The sequence below is a fragment of the Temnothorax longispinosus genome, chromosome 7, assembly GCF_030848805.1.
Source record: "Temnothorax longispinosus isolate EJ_2023e chromosome 7, Tlon_JGU_v1, whole genome shotgun sequence".
Lineage (NCBI taxonomy): Eukaryota > Metazoa > Arthropoda > Insecta > Hymenoptera > Formicidae > Temnothorax > Temnothorax longispinosus.
This window is the reverse complement of record NC_092364.1, coordinates 10,600,617-10,622,653: the sequence shown is the minus strand read 5'-3', so window position 1 is coordinate 10,622,653 and position 22,037 is coordinate 10,600,617. Positions and strand designations below refer to the sequence as shown.

At 33.9% G+C, this 22,037-nt stretch overlaps 1 protein-coding gene, 1 long non-coding RNA gene and 1 pseudogene across 5 annotated transcripts; 1 reads left to right on the top strand and 2 right to left on the bottom strand.

Moving 5' to 3' along the window:
- The first annotated feature begins 4,295 nt into the window (after window positions 1-4,295).
- On the top strand, window positions 4,296-7,046 carry LOC139815652 (putative nuclease HARBI1; annotated as a pseudogene).
- Window positions 7,047-7,091: 45 nt separating this feature from the next.
- LOC139815654 (uncharacterized) lies at window positions 7,092-9,857 on the bottom strand. Of its 4 annotated transcripts, none has more exons than XR_011732793.1 (5): window positions 9,843-9,857; window positions 9,494-9,768; window positions 8,773-8,904; window positions 8,457-8,519; window positions 7,092-8,370 (listed from the first exon to the last, which is right to left on the bottom strand). It is a non-coding gene; the product is annotated as an uncharacterized lncRNA (long non-coding RNA). The 4 variants fall into 4 exon arrangements; XR_011732792.1 differs by having other exon boundaries at window positions 9,494-9,616; window positions 9,684-9,845; XR_011732795.1 differs by lacking the exon at window positions 9,843-9,857 and adding an exon at window positions 8,971-9,029 and having other exon boundaries at window positions 9,494-9,564.
- A 10,328-nt stretch (window positions 9,858-20,185) lies between these two features.
- On the bottom strand, window positions 20,186-21,299 carry Pa1 (PTIP associated 1). The gene is made up of 3 exons (XM_071782703.1): window positions 21,077-21,299; window positions 20,713-20,873; window positions 20,186-20,651 (listed from the first exon to the last, which is right to left on the bottom strand). The coding sequence occupies exons 1-3, from the start codon at window positions 21,143-21,145 to the stop codon at window positions 20,426-20,428; spliced, it is 456 nt and encodes a 151-aa protein (XP_071638804.1). The 5' UTR covers window positions 21,146-21,299; the 3' UTR covers window positions 20,186-20,425.
- Between the last annotated feature and the right edge of the window lie 738 nt (window positions 21,300-22,037).

Here is a 22,037-nt window from a genome sequence, read left to right as displayed (position 1 = left end):
GTTACGCTACGTGACCATACGAGAGTCTTGTGCGGTGGCTCTAACACGTGTCGTTCTCTGCCATCAGCCTTAGAGCCTCCGCAAGACTAAAGATTCTCATATGGTAATGTAGCGTAACGTAACGTGGGTCAACGCACAAGAAACGTATAACGCCGTAACCGATACGTTTCTTGTGCGTTGACCCACGTTACGTTACGCTATGGGCCAGAGCACAAAGATTGTCGTAACCGTTTACGACTGTCGTAAGTCATAAGCCGGTGTCGAAAGTCAACGCACAAGGATTGACGTTAGGGCCAGGGCACGAACATTGCCGTAGCGTCTTACGCCTTTTATAGTCCAGTCAAAATACGGAAAAAAGGGGGGGTACCTAGAAAAAATTGCAACACAAGGTTTTATTACGTCATTGTGTTCAGAAAAATATACTGAACAACATATTCAAATTCCGCCATTTTCCGCTATCCCTAAGTATGTTTTTTATTAACAATTTATGAACAAATTCGTTTTTCTCCACAAATACGATAAATTTGAAATTTTTGTAGAGATCAAAGTTGTAGAGCAGACACATATCTACAAAAAATGTTCTTATGAATTTTTTGAAATATCTCATATTATTTGAGATATTTGCAACAAGAGCTACTAGGCTACGCGCGGAGCGGAGCGGAGAGTTCTAACAAGCACACGGCAGTCTCTACCGGTCGCTGCTAGTTCTCTAGGGTTCTACAAGGAACTTGAGTTGCGGTTCTTGATACTAGTATATGTGTCTATGTATACACACACAATATATATATATATATATATACATATATGGGACAATCCACGTCACTTTTACGGCTCCGGTAACTTAGCCGGTCAACTTCGACTTTATTAATTTTCATATTTTTTTATTGTTCGTTGGTCGTTTGTTGGTGATTGTTGGCCTAATTACAACGTTTGTTGGTTCTTAATTTTTTTTTAAATTTAAAAAGAAAAATTAGCATTAATAAGTTAGCCAAAAAATTTTTATTTTTAATTTCAAAAAAGCCTAATCGATGCGTAATCGTTTGCTGATGATTGTTGGTCTAATTTTAGCGTTTGTTGGTTTATTATTAGTCTTAAAAACGAAAAAAAAACGAAAAATTATCTCACATATTAAAGTAATCGAAGATTGGTTTATTTGCCTACGACTTAAGCTTTATTTCTATCAATTTAAGGCTAACATCTATAAAACTGCCATATGAATACGGGCCTTAACATCGGCAGAAAATCACGAAAAGATAAAGAAACATGGTGGTTCGTGGGAAGCACACACACACACACACACACACACAACGAGGGGGTGCGAGGGGGGGGCCTTCGGCCCCCCTCCCCCGCACCCACCCCGCCGGTAGGCTGCGTGGACCTCGCTTTACAACATAAAGTACATGCTAAGTTGTAAAACGAAATTATAAAGTATATGCATGGGGGAGGGTGCAGGGGAGAAAAGCCTTTCTGTTCACGTGCGCTCACTCATGTAAAGGTGGAAGCACATAAAATTGCAGGAACCTTGAGCAGAATGCAGAAGCCATATGCGCATGCGCTATGGTATTTGTAGAGCTCTACAGATACCATAGCGCATGCGCATATGGCTTCTGCTTTCTGCTTTATGGCTCCTGCAATTTTATGTGCTTCCACCTTAAGTCTCCTTGCACCCCTCCATGCATGTGCTTTATAATTTCGTTTTACAACTTAGCATGTACTTTATGTTGTAAAGCGAGGTCCACGCAGCCTACTGGCGGGGTGGGTGCGGGGGGGGGGGGGGACGAACCACCATGTTTCTTGATCTTTTCGCGATTTTCTGCCGATGTTAAGGCCCGTATTCATATGGCAGTTTTATAGATGTTAGCCTTAAATTGATAGAAATAAAGCTTAAGTCATAGGCAAATAAACCAATCTTTGATTACTTTAATATGTGAGATAATTTTTCGTTTTTTTTTCGTTTTTAAGACTAATAATAAACCAACAAACGCTAAAATTAGACCAACAATTATCAGCAAACGATTACGCATCAATTAGGCTTTTTTGAAATTAAAAATAAAATTTTTCCGGCTAACTTAATGCTAATTTTTCTTTTTAAATTAAAAAAAAATTAAGAACCAACAAACGTTGTAATTAGGCCAACAATCACCAACAAACGACCAACAAACGATAAAAAAATATGAAAATTAATAAAGTCGAAGTTGACCGGCTAAGTTACCAGAGCTCACTTTTACCCCCGCTCTGTCCAAAATTGGTATGGACAAATTTTAATGACTGCCCGGTTTCTTCACCGTCGGATAACTTTATCCTTTTAGGATAAACTCACTCTTCATCTCTTTCTAACCTAACTCTTAGAAAGAGTGAATTTAACCTAAGGATAAAGTTATCCAACAGTGAAGAAACCGCGCGGGCATAAGGGCGCGTGGAAAATGTTCGTCTTGAAAAGAGCTTTCGAAAGGCGTGTGGCATATATGCGCAATTCAACATGGCGTCATGTTGAATCTGAAATTTTGAATTTATCCCTTTAAGCAGCCATAACTATGACGCCATGTTGAATTGCGCATATATGCCACACGCCTTTCGAAAGCTCTTTTCAAGACAAACATTTTCCGCCCTTAAGGCTCAGTCACAATGAGAAGAATAAGGAATAAAGATAAAGGAATTAGGAATAAGGCATATTGCATCTCACTTTAATGTACGTGTACTGAAGTGAGATGCGACATTCTCTTATTCCTTTATCTTATTCCTTATTCCTCTCATTGTGACTGAGCCCTTAGTCATTAAAATCCGTCCATACCAATTTTGGACAGAGGGGAGTAAAAGTGACGTGGATTGTCCCATATATGTATATGTCGCAGCCCTTTTGCGAAATCAGCCTTTTTGCAAAAAGGCTAGCCTGTTTGTAAAAAGCCGCCTTTTTGCGAAAGCATTCATTAGTTCTCAATAAGGCTGACACACTTTAGACTTTTTGCAAAAAGCCTAACTAGCACCAGCCTCATTGGTTAATGATGCACGTTCCGCAATGTGGCTAACAAGACCTTTTTGCATACAGCCTAAAATCCCTAGTCTGATTGACGAAGGCGCTGCTACGTTTGGTACATATATTAAGGCTCAGTCACAATGAGAGGAATAAGGAATAAGATAAAGGAATTAGGAATAAGGCATGTTGCATCTCACTTTAATGTACGTGTACTGAAGTAAGATGCGACATTCCCTTATTCCTTATTCCTTTATCTTATTCCTTATTCCTCTCATTGTGACTGAACCCTTATGCTGTATGTACATTATGCTATTAAAAATAAAATGAGTTTACGTTAATGTTATACTTGGGATGGCCGGGGTAACTTATTAACAACACTATACGTAATTGAATACTCGTTCTTTATTCGGACGTTCACTGCTCGCTGTCTCGTGTGTTAAGGTGATCCTAAAGCCGTGATCCTCGAAGCCGTGATATTCGATTTTGTTGCTCCACCCTTAAGGTGATCCTAAAGCCGTGATCCTAGCCGGTTTTTTTCGGTTTTTTTCTTAGCACTAATCTTTTAATTGGCTTTATAGAAATGCAAAATTCTTGTCTAGAATTAAAGTACGCATCAAAATCTAGGTCATGGTGGTCGAATTTATGTCAAAAACGAAAAAAAATTAATATTTTTTGTTATACGTGACGACCACCACATATAAATTCGACCACCATGACCTAGATTTTGATGCGTACTTTAATTCTAGACAAGAATTTTGCATTTTTATAAAGCCAATTAAAAGATTAATGCTAAGAAAAAAACCGAAAAAAACCGGCTAGGATCACCTTAATACTTCCGTCCGTTACTCTAGCAACGCCATCTCACGCTTACTCGCTCACATACATTTTAGGGCTTATACATATGTAACAGTTAACAAATCATATAATCATTTTTTGTCCTCTCACTTCCAGATGAGCCTCAAGGCTACGCCTTGCGATCTCTTCAAGTGAGGGCCCTCGTTGCAAAGATATCTTCGAATAAAGAATCCAACTAACAAAATATGCCGACTAATTATGTCATTTTGCAAAACTTCCAGCATCTGTTTGTAACTCGCGCGCTGCGCTCCCGCCATGAAACTCCGCTCCATATGTTTTCCCCCACCTACAGTCCCCCCCATTCGACTACAGACAGACACTGGGTGTTTACGATAATGGCTATCCGGGTAATTTCCCCTAGGACCGAAATATACGATAATCACAGCCATCTACCACCATCATGCTTCGTGACAACTCAATGATGTCTGGTAAAGCCAAATCAACGGGCAAGTTGCGAGTTGCGAGTTCCGTGAGTTTGTAGCAGGTAACCTAAAAAATACGATATAAATTATTTGATTATTACAATTAAAAATAATCTGTTTTTAATTGTAATGTATGATATTCACTTCATTAAAATTATAATTATGTAACACAATCATGTATTTTTAACGTATTGTTTAAAGTAATGCCAAAGAGGTTATCTTATTTACAAACATTTTTTTTATTCACTTGTCTATCAAGTTTCTATCATAACTGTATTATTTCAAAGTGTAATATAAAATTTTAATTAGACATCGATTCTCAATAAATGTTATAAATAAATGTTATTTTATTTAAACGTACTTATAAACATAAGCAGTCATGAAAGAACTGATTTTAGCTTTTGCTGTCAATTTCATATCATACTTTGTTGAATTCTGTTAGATTTTTATTAGTTCAGATTAGTTTCTATTTTTGTAGCAGTAAAATTTACATATAATATATATTTTGAAAATCTGATTTTTATAGGTCTGCTTTGTTGAGAAATAGCTACAGATAAATTAAGTTCAGTGAGAGAAGTGAATGATGTTGGTATTATAAGTCAATTATTACAATTTGTTCAAGTATATAGTAACTAATTTTTGTAATTACAGTGAATTATACAGAGTTCAGTGGACTGATAACAAGGCAAATGCTGGCAGAAATAACTACGTGTACAAAATCTTCTAGTCCATCAAATAAGCAAGCTTGGAAAACGACTTGTCTATCAAGTTTCTATCATAACGGTATTGTTTCAAAACCTAATATAAAATTTATGTATAAATATTATGCATGAATATTTCACTAATGTGACACTAACATTAATGTTTACAATAATTTTTTTTAATTTGTAATGCAAGTACATAGTAAATTAATATATACTGTCAACACAATAAGAAAAATTTTTGTTTGTGCAGTTTACTTAAAGCTATATACAAATCTATTAACATTTATGAACAAAATGTTGGATTATTTTCTTCATACTTTATATTGCATTATTATTAAATATTTTCAGACAAGACATGGATATACAAGGAATGTGGGACTTATTTTTTGATCATCCATCAGATGATGATGAAGATTATCTTCTGCCTCAACGGGAATTTCACCCTAAGATTCCAGATTTTTTTGAAAATATTGTATTGACATATTCTTTAACAGGTAAAGGTTTTGCTACAATACAATTTACTGTTTTAATTTTGTAAAGGTGTTTTTGTATTATATTAAATGTAATGAACTTCATTATTGTTTAAATAGATTTCAAATCACATTTTCGACTAGAAAAAACTACGTATGAAAGATTGGTGCAAAGCCTTGGAGGACGTCTTCACCGTGACCGGGGTGCTGAAAAAATGTCTCCCGATAAACAAATAGCTATTACCTTATGGGTCCTCGGAAATCAGGAAGTTTACAGGTTAGTATGTTTTTTACAGCGTTAATCTGTTAGTATGTTTTATATTAAAAATGCACTTATATCTAAGTGCATTTGGCCAAACCACTTTTATGTTTTTCTTCCACTAAACTTTTGTTTGCCTTTAAGTTTTTGTCGAGTTATTTTTAAAAATATTTTTAACACAAGTTGTACCGGCAGCTTTCAAGAAGAAATAATTTAGCGACCTTAGATTGCTGTTGTGTAAAATTGTTAAGGTTTATTAAAGACGACTTTGGTTTTTTAAATAAGAATTCTAAATTTTTTAATACTTTTTTGTATTTTATATATTAAGATGTTTTTATAAAACACTCTTATTAAGTCTTATTTTAATCTCATTTCTAGTTAGAGTCACTTAAATTGTATTAGCAATGAAAAGCTTAAATTATTATAATTTTCTTTTATTTTAGATTTTTGTGTATTTATATATTGTATAAAGGCAACAAAATTTTACTTTTAATAAAAATTCAGATTTTAAATAATTATGTGCATGTAAACCGTAATATACGTACAATTTTTGTTACAGATCGGTAGCAGATAGATTTGGTGTATGTAAGGACACCGTTTGGAATTCTGTATTTGAGGTTGCGATGTTACTAATTGAAGATGTTCATACATATATTAAATGGCCTGAACCTTATGAAATGATTAACTTTGAAAGAGAATTTCGTGCATTAAGTGGTTTTCCTGGAGTGATTGGAGCAATTGATGGCTCTCATATAGCTATAAGTGCACCCATAGAAAATTCCGACAATTATATTAACCGCAAAGGTTACCATTCATTAGTGTTACAAGGGATTTGTGATTATAAATTAAGGTTTATAGATGTTTTTACGGGAATGTGCGGTAGTGTTCATGACGCAAGAGTTTGGCGTTTAAGCGATATTAAGGAATTAATAACACAGGATGAAAATAGATACTTTCAAAATCAATACCATCTTTTAGCTGATTCAGCATATCCTTTGTCAAAATATATGTTAACTCCTTATCGAGATAATGGTCATTTAAACCGTCTACAAAGAAACTTTAACACAAAATTGTCAAAAACACGTGTAGTTATCGAATGTGCATTTGGAATGTTAAAAGGAAGATTTAGAAAATTACGATATGTTTATATGTACAATACGGAAATGATACCTTTAATTATTATTGCTTGTTGCATCTTACATAACATATGTATAGAAAATGAAGATGAACCTATGGCATTTGATCCAATAGAAATGGAAATTAATAACGAAATTGCATTTATAAACGGAACAGAAAAAAGAGATCTTATTTCTCAGTTATTGTAAATTTTTGTAATAAAATATGTAACTATATAATTTTTAATTACATGCATATCTCTTAATTAAATTTCTCAAATTTTTAAATATATTTTTATTTTTTGGAAATATAATTCTTTCTTCACGTTTTTTTATACACACACACACACACACACGTAGCAAAAATGCTAATTTATAATATAGTAATAATTATAATTAATTGTTCAAAATAACTAAAATAATCATAAAACAATATTTACGTAAATATAACTTTAAAACTATAATGATCTATTTCTTAACAAGTCCAAATTTAAAGAATAGAATAAGGCAGATGATATATCTATATAAATCAGAAACACAATCGATCACATTTAATAAATTTATTACATATAACTTTAAAATAAAATCAGAAATTATATATATATATATATTTGTAATATGTATCTTTATAATGCACACATCTGAATAGAAAATTTTGAGTAATGAATAACTAAACTTATTTTATTCACTACAACATAAACACATTTATAATTATTATAGAAAATAAGGAACATTTGGTTACATATAAAAAAAATAATAAACGCGTATATTAATAATTATAACATAATATTAAAATAAGATTTTTACAGTGTGTAAAATTATCACATTATTTTGTACTTGTGATGTTAATATTATTCTTAATGTAATAAAAAAAAATTATTTTTTATTAATATCAAAAATATAACGAGCTTATTAGATTTTCTTACGTTAATATTGCTTAGTAAACTCAATTTGTATTTTTGAAATATTTTTTTATACGTTTTAATTTTTTTCTACTTTATTTTCGTCTACTTTTTTTAAATGTTTTTCTAATAAAGATAAGAAACGTTCTCTTTGGTCATAATTTTCTTGGTGATGTTTCGCTTTTTGTTCTACTAATTCTGCAATCCAGGTAGGTTTTTTAGGCTTTCTTTTTCTTATCGGTCGGTTCTTTAGAATATTGGCAGCTTCTAAATTTTCTTCATTTTCTTCAGTGTATTCAGTACTGAGATCTATACTTTTAGACGTATTTACATTTACTCTAAAACCGCGTGTACTTGATGCTACGGACAAAGGTGTAATTTCTGGGTTTTTTCTTAACATATCATCAATAATATCAAAATATTCCCAGGTTTCTTTTGCTGCGCCAGTACGATTATTTGCATCTTTTAACGTTTTATATCGTTTCTTCATACCGGTCCATTTGATACAACAATTTTCTGCAGTCAAATTATAACCATGGGTGTTAATAACTGCAGCAATCGTTTTCCAGGCTTGCTTATTTAATGGACTAATAGAAGATTCTGTATACGTAGTTATTTCTGCTAGCAGCAGTTTTACCATATTATCGGTCCATTGAACTCTGTAATTCACTGTAATTACAAAAATTAGTTACTACTTGAACAAATTGTAATAATCGACTTATATAATTATCTTTATTAAATAATCATATACATACCAACATCATTCACTTCTCTCACTGAACTTAATTTATCTGTAGCCATTTTTCAACAAAGTAGACCTGTAAAAATAAGATTTTTTTAAAATGTATATTATATGTAGATTTTACTGCTACAAAAATAGAAATCTAACCAATCTGAATCAATAAAAATCTAACAGAATTCAACAAAGTATGATATGAAATTGACAGCAAAAGCCAAAATCAGTTCTTTCATGACTGTTTATGTTTATAAGTAATAACATTTATAACATCAATAACATTTATTAAGAATCGATGTCTAATTAAAATTTTATATTAGATTTTAAAACAATACCGTTATGATAGAAACTTGATAGACAAGTCGTTTTCCAAGCTTGCTTATTTGATGGACTAGAAGATTCTGTACACGTAGTTATTTCTGCCAGCATTTGCCTTGTTATCAGTCCACTGAACTCTGTATAATTCACTGTAATTACAAAAATTAGTTACTATATACTTGAACAAATTGTAATAATTGACTTATAATACCAACATCATTCACTTCTCTCACTGAACTTAATTTATCTGTAGCTATTTCTCAACAAAGCAGACCTATAAAAATCAGATTTTCAAAATATATATTATATGTAAATTTTACTGCTACAAAAATAGAAACTAATCTGAACTAATAAAAATCTAACAGAATTCAACAAAGTATGATATGAAATTGACAGCAAAAGCTAAAATCAGTTCTTTCATGACTGCTTATGTTTATAAGTACGTTTAAATAAAATAACATTTATTTATAACATTTATTGAGAATCGATGTCTAATTAAAATTTTATATTACACTTTGAAATAATACAGTTATGATAGAAACTTGATAGACAAGTGAATAAAAAAAATGTTTGTAAATAAGATAACCTCTTTGGCATTACTTTAAACAATACGTTAAAAATACATGATTGTGTTACATAATTATAATTTTAATGAAGTGAATACCATACATTACAATTAAAAACAGATTATTTTTAATTGTAATAATCAAATAATTTATATCGTATTTTTTAGGTTACCTGCTACAAACTCACGGAACTCGCAACTCGCAACTTGCCCGTTGATTTGGCTTTACCAGACATCATTGAGTTGTCACGAAGCATGATGGTGGTAGATGGCTGTGATTATCGTATATTTCGGTCCTAGGGGAAATTACTCGGATAGCCATTATCGTAAACACCCACACTGCAAGTGGCAAAACCAACTAACCAGTAGCGCACCTCTCAAACATTTTACTCAAACAGTGGACAAATCTGGCCGTATTGCTCTCTGACAAGAGGCGAGGTGGACTCCGCTGTGAACCGTCGGAGCGTGAGGACGTTCGGCGGGAGAGTATCTGTGATAAAGCTATATTGGCGGAGCATATACCATTCAATGGAAAAATTTTGGGTAAAACTGAAGGAGAGCTCCCTCCTCACCGATTTCGATGAAATTAGGCTTAATCGATTCGTTTTTTGCACAAAACGAATGAATCTGGCAGAAAAAAGCCCCGCTCGGCCCCGCGACGCGAGATATTAACTGTTAAAGTTGACGACTATCAGGTTATGAGACCTGTCATACCGACGCGATGTAGCGACTACGGACATGCTCCGCGACCACATGCGCGCATGTCCCGTGGTCACGTGATGTACTTGAGCGCTCAACCTCAATGACATATTATATGAAACGTCGTTGTGATATACTTAATAAAACTTGCCAGTCAGGCCGTTTAACTATACCGAAAATTGTTAAAGCAGAGAATTGTTGGTATATGAAAAGTTCATATTTACATGTACTTTTCATGCACCAACTATTCTCTGCTTTAACAAATTATTTCTGTTACAAATATTAAGCGTTTAAGTTAACGAAACATAAATAATTTGTTAAAGCAGAGAATAGTTGGTATATGAAAAGTACACATAAATATTTACTTTTCATATATCAACTATTCTCTGCTTTAACAAATTATTTATGTTACTGATATTAAGTGTTGAAGTTAACGAATCAGAAATAAAATTGTTAAAGCAGAGAATAGTTGGTATATGAAAAGTTCATATTTACATGTACTTTTCATATACCAACTATTCTCTGCTTTAACAAATTATTTCTGTTACAAATATTAAGCGTTTAAGTTAACGAAACATAAATAATTTGTTAAAGCAGAGAATAGTTGGTATATGAAAAGTACACATAAATATTTACTTTTCATATATCAACTATTCTCTGCTTTAACAAATTATTTATGTTACAGATATTAAGTGTTGAAGTTAACGAAACAGAAATAAAATTGTTAAAGCAGAGAATAGTTGGTATATGAAAAGTTCATATTTACATGTACTTTTCATATACCAACTATTCTCTGCTTTAACAAATTATTTCTGTTACAGTTATTAAGCGTTTAAGTTAACAAAACATAAATAATTTGTTAAAGCAGAGAATAGTTGGTATGTGAAAAGTACACATAAATATGTACTTTTCATATATCAACTATTCTCTGCTTTAACAAATTATTTATGTTACAGATATTAAGTGTTGAAGTTAACGAAACAGAAATAAAATTGTTAAAGCAGAGAATAGTTGGTATATGAAAAGTTCATATTTACATGTACTTTTCATATACCAACTATTCTCTGCTTTAACAAATTATTTCTGTTACAGTTATTAAGCGTTTAAGTTAACAAAACATAAATAATTTGTTAAAGCAGAGAATAGTTGGTATGTGAAAAGTACACATAAATATGTACTTACCAAGCAGACAGTTGTCACGTGACCTTCTTTTGCATGCGCGTGCGGCTACGGAGCATGCGCATGTGGCCGCAGGGCATGTTCGTGGTCGCTACATCGCGTCGGTATGACAGGTCTCATAACCTGATAGTCGTCAACTTTAACAGTTAATATCTCGCTTCGCGGGGCCGAGCGGGGCTTTTTTCTGTCAGATTCATTCGTTTTGTGCAAAAACGAATCGATTAAGCCTAATTTCATCGAAATCGGTGAGGAGGGAGCTCTCCTTCAGTTTTACCAAATTTTGATCTGGATTTATATCTGAAAAATCTGAAACCCATTGGAATCAATATAAGAATAAGAAAGACTATACTGGTGGTGAGTCCCCTCGCGGGGTTTGCTGGTTTTCTCTTTTCGGATTTAATGTCGTTAATTTATTGATATCATCGGTTTACCATTGAATTAAAAGATATTTTAATAAATGTTCCTTCCTTTTGTACAATATACGTATCTTATATATTGGTTCTTTTACTCCGATTCTGAATTGTGATGTTCACGTGATCTGATTTTGGTGCCCTTGAAGTTTGATTATTTTTGAGTATGTATTACCTATAAACTGGTATTATTATAGTTAATTAAAAGCGTTTTGTGTGAATTTTGTTAGTTTATTGATATGCTAATGGATGTTCATTAATATTTACTCCGATTCGGAATTGTGATGTTCACGTGCTCCGGCTCGCGTGCCCTTGGAGTTTGAGGATTTTTGAGTACGTATTACTTATAAACTGATATTATCAGATAATTAAGAGTGTTTTGTGTAAGTTTTGTTACATAATTGATATTCTAATAAATGTGCATTACTATTTACTCCGATTCGGAATTGTGATGTTCACGTGCTCCGGTTCACGTGCCCTATTAGAGTTGAGTAATTTTTTAGTATATATCATTTATAAACTGTTTTTAGTAGATATATAAAAGCGTTTTGTAAGTTCTATGAGTTATTTTATACTTATAAATGTTTATTACTATTTACTCCGATTTTGAATCATTGTTTTACGTGCTCCGAATCACGCGCCCTTGGAATTGGTGGCACGTGAGCATATTTTGAGTGTTTACTCATAAATTTATATTATTAAAGATATAAGAGTTCTTTATGTACGTTCTGCTATCCACGGTTTTTGCATTATACTCTATCGAAATTAAGATATGTGCTTTTATTGCGCAAACATGCATAAATATAATCGTCTTTGCGCTCTACATCTTTAAGATGTTAAGTATTGCGGTGGAAGTTTAATTAATGTTTTGATAAGAAATTCTATTAATATTAATATTAATTTTTGTATGATCATTATATATTTCGACTTATAGTCGTGGCGTCCACGCGTTGATCACGCGCCCTTTTGTGGCTTACGTTGTTTGTGTTTCTTGGGAATATATTCCAGGTGAATTATATTCATATTTTCGAATGTTATAGCGCGCTTTTTGTATAGCATTCGTATTAAAATCTTATCTGGTGAAATATTTGGATGCGAGATTTCAATCTCGCTTCTCTTTTTTCACTTTAACCAGTTGATTAAGTTGTTAAATGCTACAATAACTATTGGTTATTGGTGCGAGATTTGAACCTCGTTTGTGTGCACATTGAGATACGATATTTGTGATTAATTATTGTACAATCCTTGAGTGAAATTTTATTGATTGCTATTTATTAGATTTTGAATACCATTGTGCAGACTCGCACGTTGGTCTCATATAAATAGTAGTGCTACGTTGATACTAATCTTTTGTTTTCACAATATTTATTTAGCGTTTATTTACATTATTTCTGAAGCAACTTTTCTGAATATTTTCCTCTTAACTTAATAATATTTTAGATTTATTGCGCTATTTTTGTCTTTGTATATACAGTGATAATTATTACGATACTTAATTAATTAATTTACTTATTTTGATATTTTGCCAACATGCCTAAGAGTGATAAAAAGAATAACTCTTATGAGGATAATTTCCCGAATTCCAGGAAGGAGGGGTATAAAAAGCCTCGATATGATAAGACGTCGCGGAATGTTTCCTCGGAAAATGGTGGCAAGGTTATTGATTCGAATGCTAACGCTATGGAAATTGATAAGATAAATACATCGGCTTCTTCTATTCGCCCGATTGAGGATGTTCCCTCTTCGCCGATTCAAAAAAGAACCCAGTTTATTGCTTCGCAAAGGGGCAATAGATATAACAATTTCAGTATAGCTCCTTTTTCAGTACATATTGAATCTATTGCCTCGGATTCAGCGTCGACATCTAATATTGGCAATTTACACCCCATGAGTATTGGGAAAATTATATGTGAAAAGTTTCATAATATTAATGTTATTAGGAAGTTGGGGAGAAATATAATTTGTATTGAATTTAGTAATTTCTTGGATGCCAATAATATGGTTATTTCAAGAGTTCAAGAGGTATATTGCCCCCTCTTTGGGTGGCATATATTCCTAATTATAAGATCTTCAGATCTGGTGTGATTCGAGGTATTAGCCCTACTTTTTCAGAAAATGAAATATTGGAGAATCTTTCCTCTTCTAGGGATTCTAAGGTTCATTCTGTCGAGAGGTTGAAATTTCGTGATAAAAATGATAATAATGACCTTAAGGATTCTTTCTCTGTTAAAATCATCTTTGAGGCCAATTTACTTCCGGATTCGGTCCTCTGCTATAAAGTCAAATGTAAGGTATACCCTTTTATTAACAGAGTACGCAGATGTGGTAAATGTTCTAAGTGGGACCATTCGTCGGCCTTTTGTAGAGGTGAAGTAACTTGCGGTTACTGTGGAGAAAATCATTCTTCAGACTTATGTGATAAATCGGATTTGAAACAATCATGTATTAATTGTAAAGGGGATCATTTTTCGTTTGACGTTCAGTGCCCTCTATTTATACGAAATTTAAGCTGATTAACACAGTGATGGCATTAACTAATGTCTCTCAGCTTAGGGCAAAACATTTAATTCTCTCAAAAAGGATTACCTCCTGTAAACAGGCTGAAGGATTGTTTAGTAGATCTTCAGCATTTGGTGCCTGGAACTTTGGGGCTTTGGGTGTCGTTGCCGGTTCGGAGGGGGAATCGGGGCGTAGCCCGTTCCGTCTCCGCAGAGATAAATTCCCTCCTCTTGAGCGGGGTAGAGATTCTGTGAGGAAAAGTGTATCTGATACAGACTCTTCGACTAATCAAGATGAAACATTGAAGGCCTCTAATCTTGGCCCGGAGTTTTCAGAAACTCCTAGTATATCTAAAGATGTTGATCGACTTTCTAGAAAGTTTCCTCGCCCTGGTGTTATCTTACATGACCTCAGGAATTTCTACCGTTCAAATCTAAATAATAAGGATATTGCCTTGGCGGTTATGGATTATTTGAGATTACTATTTGAGGAGGAGCCTAGTGATACAAATTAATTGTTAATTATTTGCAAATTACGTCAGTACACATATTCTTTCGATTAAATTAATAACTAATATTAAAGATAATATAATCAAAACCCAATATAATCAATATTAATATAATATATTATAATTTTATTCCATTTATTAGTATGTACTTAGAATTTGACTATTCCAACATTCGCTAAATCTTTAAAGATTCTGCAATGGAATGCTAGAAGTGTGGGTAATAAACAACCTGAATTCTCGAACTTAATCGGGGAATATGACATTGTTTGTCTACAGGAAACTTGGCTTCAGGGCCGGAGTTATTTTTTCTTCAAGGAGTTTATTACATTTAGAAATGACAGAGATCATTTAGGCGGAGGTACAGCTATTCTTTGTAGGAGGGAGTTGGATCCTGTTTCTGTTAATATAAATCTTACTGGACTCTTGGGTATTGAATGTTCCATAATCTCTATCAAATGTAATAGATTGTCTCCAGATAGAATATTTATTATCTCTCTGTACAGACCTCCTCATCTTCATGTAAATGAAGCTGGTTGGTCTTCCTTTTTCAATTCGATAGACTTGTTTCTGAAAGATAAGGGAGTCATAATTTGTGGTGATTTTAACGCCCAACATGCATCATGGGGTTCGTCCCGATCAAATCAGGATGGGAAAGCCTTAGCGGAGGCTTTGGTTGTCAATCGGTTTATGTATTTGAATGATGGTCGTTCTACGAGAGTCCCTAATGATGCTGATGATAGGGAACAGATTAGCGCTCCGGATCTCACCTTGGTGTCAGAAAATATTTGCCGGAATTATTCTTGGCATACCCTTGAGGAACCTATGGGGAGTGATCACTACCCTATCATTACTCAGTTCTATTTTGATCAATTCAAAGAATCTGCTACCGATCCGGGTAAGAAAAAACTCAATATTTCTAACATTGACAAAAATTTGTTTTGTAGCTTAGTGGATGATGGTATGAGTGGAATTTCGTCAATATTGGGTCCTGCTAGTAGGCTTTATGAACTCTGGAACGAAAGAATAATTGACTGTGCCCTGCGCGCTGGTGCTAAAATTGTGGACTCTAAAGAAGTCATAGTATTCGATCATTATTCTTTGGGGACATGTAAAAGTCATCCGGTGAAATCATCAAGGAAAAGGGTTAACCCGCCTTGGTGGGTCGAGGAATGTCAAGTGGCTAAAGATAATAGGAAGGAGGCTTTTAAGAGATATCTATCGAATTTTTCTACTGAGAATAGAGCAAAGTATAAAGCTGCGTCTAATAAATGTAGGAAGACCATCAGTCGTAGGAAAAGAGTAAATTTTCATAATTTTATTAACGATATTAATATTAATTGGAACGTAAAATCATTCTGGGATACTATCAGTGCATTTAAGAGAAGCGTGTATTTCAATAGACCAAACCCTCCTTCTGAGAGTAGATTTCTTGCTATCGACAGAGCGATTGATGGGTTGTCCCCTCCTTGGGTTTCGAATTCATTCGAGGAAACTACTGATTCTCCTTCGTCATCCATTTTTGACGATAAATTTTTGATAGACGAGCTTAAATTTATTGTTTCGTCCTTAAAAATTAAAAGCACTCCGGGACCGGACCTTATTAACAATCAATTGATACAAACGGTTTCGGAAACGGCTTTAAATAAATTACTCGAGATTTCCAACCTGATTATGGAGGATGGGTCATTTCCTGATTGTTGGAGGTTTTTTGACGTCTCATTGATCCCAAAGCCTGGTAGGAATGAATTTAGACCAATTTCGCTGGCTTCTTTGTTCCCTTAAGATTCTGTGGAAAGATTGGTTAAGATAAGATTGGAAAAGTATTTGGAATTGGATTATGTAATTTCTAATTGTCAATTCGGATTTAGAAGAGACAAATCATGCGATGATTGCCTCGCCTTCATTAATTTGGAAATCTATAAATCCTTTATCCAACATCAAATGACTGATGCAATTTTTTTGGACATTAAGGGAGCTTATGACAATGTCAATCCCCAGATTCTGTTTAAGATGATTAATGATCTTACTATCCCCATGGGGTATAAGAGATTTCTTAGAAACCTGATTGGTCCAAGAAATGTAAATTTTTATGAGTCGGGTAGATTTTATAGAAGCCATCTCCTCCAGAATGATCTTCCGCAGGGCTCTGTACTTAGCCCCGATTTATTCAAGCTATATGTGAAGGACATTCTTCGGATTATCCCACATAATGTTAAAGTAATACAATTCGCTGATGATATAGCCTTTTTGTGTTCTGACTCGAACCTTGACATAATTTTGTCAACTTTAAGAAGTACTTTCGATATGATGGAGTGTTGGTTGCGGGACTTGGGCCTTGGCATTTCATTCCCGAAGACGCAATTTACTATTTTTCATAGAAAAAGATTGATTGTTATCTCGGATAATCTGGAGGTTGATAATGGAATACTCCCTTTCTTGAATACAATTAAATACTTAGGTATGAGTATGGATGTGGGTCTTAGGTGGAGAGACCATATTAAGTTCTTACGTACTAGAACCATGTGTTTTTCTAACATACTGAAATGGCTGACGGGTCGTACATGGGGTATTGATCCCCGTAAAGCAATTAACTTTGTCAATGCCACTATCGGAGCACAGCTTGAATGGGGGACAATATGGTACCTTAGTGCAGCTAACACGTACGTGTCCATTGTTGAAAGTCTTTTGTGTTCTGCCTTTAAGATAGCGTTAAGTTTACCCAAATCGTCCCCCAATAGGGTATGCTGGTATTTCGGGGAGCAGAAATCTTTTAGAAGAAGAATTGCATATAAATGTGATAAATTCTTATTGAAGGCAATTCAGTTGAAAAATAATAGGCTCATAAATAGAATTGATGGTCTCTATAATTTGTCTACTAACGCGGCTCCTAGCAATATTCCGTATATAATTAAAAGATGGCCGATGGTTAGGCCTTTTAGGTATAGTTTATATATTTGGAATTTCCATCCTGCTTTCTCTTATCCATTCAGATTCGATTTATCATCTACTGAGTTTGACATATCATCCGGTGAATTAGCAAGGGATAACGCCTCCCCTAACCAGGCATTTAGTAGTCTTATTGCGTTTAACAGGGCCTCTCTTCAGGAGGTTGTCATATACACAGATGGCTCTAGAACGGAATCAGCTGACGGAAATCTGGTTGGTTGCTCTGTTTGGGTCCCTCAATATGATCTCTTATTTAAATGAGCGACCTGTCGAGCTCGTTTACGGCCGAGGGAGTAGCGATTGCCAGGGCTATTGACCTAATATGGACGGAATCGTGGAATTTTGTTAACATATGTACGGACTCTCTCAGCATTATTCAGGCATTAAAGAACCTGAAACATAGTTATAAACTCTCTCCGCTTATCCCAGATCTAAAAATGAAGCTTTCTTTAGCGGCTTGTGAAAACAAGGTTATTAGATTCACATGGTGCCCATCCCATAAAGGGATTCAGGGTAATGAGGTAGCAGATAAGGCAGCCAGAGAGGCTTCGATAGAGGGAGCATATATTGGGAATAAAATTTCATTCAAGGATGCACTGGCGTGTAATTTGCGTGTATACGAGAATATAGATGTTCAATTTCTGAGAGACATTAATGTGGGGTCTGGAAGATACTATATGAATAATTTCACATCTACTATAAGATTGAGTTTCTTATCAAAATATAAAGGTTTTCGTTCCGACCTATGTTCTTTGATACGCCTAATTACGGGATACCCACTAGTGGGTACTACAAAGTTTAAATTTGGCTGGGTGGACTCTTCAGAGTGTATGTGCGGACAGGAAACTCAGGATATTAATCATATTTTTTGGTTGTGCGCTTTATTTGATGAGGAAAGATCATCATTAATCGAAGGATTGTTAAAGGAACATTTATTTGCACCATTTTCGGTTGAGTATGGTAATTTAAATATAAAAGTAATTAGATTAATTCTAACGTTTATTAATAATACAAATATTAAAATAAGAACCGACTATGAATACCGGCCATAGTTCTACTAGCAAACCTTAGAGTAAACTCATAAGATAATTTGAGATCAAGTACATTGGAATATCGAACTACCGAGAGGGCGCCTCCGACCCAACTAGAGGCTCCTCTAGAGATATAAATTTCGTGGTACTATTGACTCAAGTGAGTCGGAGTCGGAAATCCATTGGGTCTCAAGAAGAACATTCGCAGAACGTGCGCGGGCCTGTTCGAACGTGTTTTGTCCGGCAGGAAAAATTTTTGAAAGTATTGCGACTGTTACTGTGCAGTAGTTTTCACTCAGATTTTTGGTATTTCCATTCAGACTTCGCTACGCTAACAGTGTTCCAGACTTTGTATAACAAACAGTGGCAAATACTGGCCGTATTGTCCTCTGAAAAGAGGCAGGAGCCAACGAAATAGAAGGAGAAGAAGAAGAAGAAGAAGGGCTCAGACACAATGACAAAAATAAGGAAAGATAAAGGAATAAGGAATAAGGGAATGTCGCATCTCACTTCAGTACACGTACATTAAAGTGAGATGCAACATGCCTTATTCCTAATTCCTTTATCTTATTCCTTATTCCTCTCATTGTGACTGAGCCTGAAGCGTCTATAACTCCAACCGGAGTTAATAACCTAAAAAAAAAAAAACATCTTAACCTTATTATTAACACCTTAAACACTTATTATTAACGCCTTGAAACATGATAAAAGATATTTTTTGCAAGATTAATGAAGTGATATTTACCTTGCCCGACATATACTACGTTTACGCGAGCGTTACTTCTGTAGTAACTTACGATATATCACTCGTTTACGCGGAGTAAATTATCGTAAGTTACTACAAAATCCCGTTTACGCGAAGGAAAATCCCGTTTACGCAAAGGAATTATCGTAAGTTACTGTAAGTAACGCTCGCGTAAACGTAGTAATAGTTCAAATTTCCCGACAAAAATTTACCTTCGAAAATTTTACTACAACATTAAACTCGCTATAAATAAACGAAATTGGTTAGAAACACGTTGCAACAAACATTTGGCATTACAACTCAGTGTAAACAAAGTTCAGTTATCTTTAATAGTTTTCAAGTTACATTGAAAAAGGCTTAGGATATGGTTCAAAATACCCGAACTACCTCTAATATAATTTTTTGCGAAATGTCAGCATTTAATTTTTTTAAATATGCTCTTATATTTTTTATCAAAAAATACATTAAATTATTTTATTTAAAAGATATCTTCTGGTGACAGTAATAAAATCAATGTAATTAAGGAAAGGAAATAATATTTTAATAAAATTATTTTTTAAAATAAGATAATGAAAGCGTTGCTACTAATTGTAAATGTTGCTGTTTTTCTTTAGGCGCGTATACTGGATGCTATTTATATATTTTTTTAAATTATAAAATAAAATACACCGGCTATTTTAATTGTAGAAACCTTTTTGATATTTTATGTATATTATTGTATATCTTTACATTCTCTTACAAATGTTGACAGAAAAATATAAATATCTTGATGAATATCTGTTCAGAAATATATCAATTCATAACAATTACTGTATGTAGTGTGGAAATATTAGGATGAACTGAAGACATTTTTAAATAGATCTAACATCTCATTCTTTAATAGAACTTCTAGTAAAAATATTACAAATTATTATTACAGTATACATACAGTGCAGTCTACACACACACACACACACACACAGAGAGAACTTTCTGTTCATACAGTATCTTTATGTTTATATTAAACTTTATCTGAAGTTTTCTACTGGTTCAATTTGTATATATGTTGTATATTTATTATTATTATTTATTGTAAACGTTGTATATTTTTAAGTAGGGTGTGGCTTTAACCTAGGAGATTCAATCTTCTTTGGGCTTGAATTTATTTCTTGTTGCTCTAATCTACGATGTCTTAACATTGTAGATATTACTCCATTAAAACTAGCGATCTTTTTTTTGGCACTACCTTTTGGAGTACTTTCACCGATTCTCCGAACTGGTAATCTCGGCGATGACATCTCATCCATGAAATCAAAGTCTGACTTTTCTTCAGTCCTGTAAAAATATTATCAATATAAAAAATTGAATAAGGATAATTAAAAAAATCGATGCTGACTTGTATTCTGGAGACTCGAGCTCTTGTTGTAGGTTGTTTGAAGGAACAGGAGAAGGTCCTCGTCTGCCAGGACACTTCCATTCAAGTTCCAGAACACAATTGTTTACTTCTAAACCTTCAATCAATGAAACTATGTCTTCAGCCTTTATATTCCATTTATGCTATGCAAACAGACAAATATAAAGATACTTGTCATGGTAAAGTTTTAAATGTAAGCTAAGACACACATATTTATCAGCAAATTGTCAAAATATAATCAATGAGATTGTATAATAAATTATATGATAAAAATCTTTTTCAAAATTATATACAAGATAATAATGATTTAACTGAATCTTGACGTCAAATAAGTTAGATATTTCACCTTTTCATCCACCTCATATTTCTCATCATCGGAACATTCTACAGACCAATCTTCCTCAGTGCATTCCATTTTTCTTTTATAATTCGCGATAATAGACTTCTAAAAATTAAGTTGAGACGGTTGAGATACTTTCATTGTAGGTTATATTTTATTCGCATTCGGTCTTCTTCTGCTGGTTGCGTTCCAAAATTCACTCTAGTTAACTAAAATGTATAAGTGCATACGTGACTTCTGGGCTGCGTTCCAGAACCAGGCTCTATAATGCTAAAGACTCCATAGACGCGGAAACGCCGTGCGGTAGAGTGCGTTGACCAATCAGAAGGCTGCCGCAAGTCGCCTGCGGCAAAATCAAAATTTGTGATTGGTCAACGCACTCTGCCGCATGGCGTTTCCGCGTCTATGGAGTCTTTTAGCATAAGGGTAAGGGTTGATTTATAATAGCCGTAACCGTTGATTTAAGCCGTAATCTTTAAGAAATTGACCAATCACAGTCGATTATTCTTCTCACATTCGACTGTGATTGGTCAATTTCTTAAAGATTACGGCTTAAATCAACGGTTACGGCTATTATAAATCAACCCTAAGGGCCAAAGCACATATGACAGTCGTAGTCGTGGACGTAAGTAACGCACAAGCTTTGGCGTATCCTGATCTGTCAGGTCAGGGACTACGACCGTCGTATATCGCTACGCCATGTTATGTGCTTTGACCCTAAAAGCGGGGAGCACACACTTCTGCACAATGCATAATGCGTAAGCATAAGAAAATTGATTGGTCCATACACATGTGCATAAGGCAATAGACCAATCAATTTTCTTATGCTTACGAATTATACGTTGTGCAGAAATGTGTGAATTTATCTATAAACACATTTTTCTTCGCACGTCGAGAAAGCTGACAGGTTAGGTTATGTTGTAACGCCAGACAAGCATTGTAATTGTAAAGAGTTCAAGCTGAATCA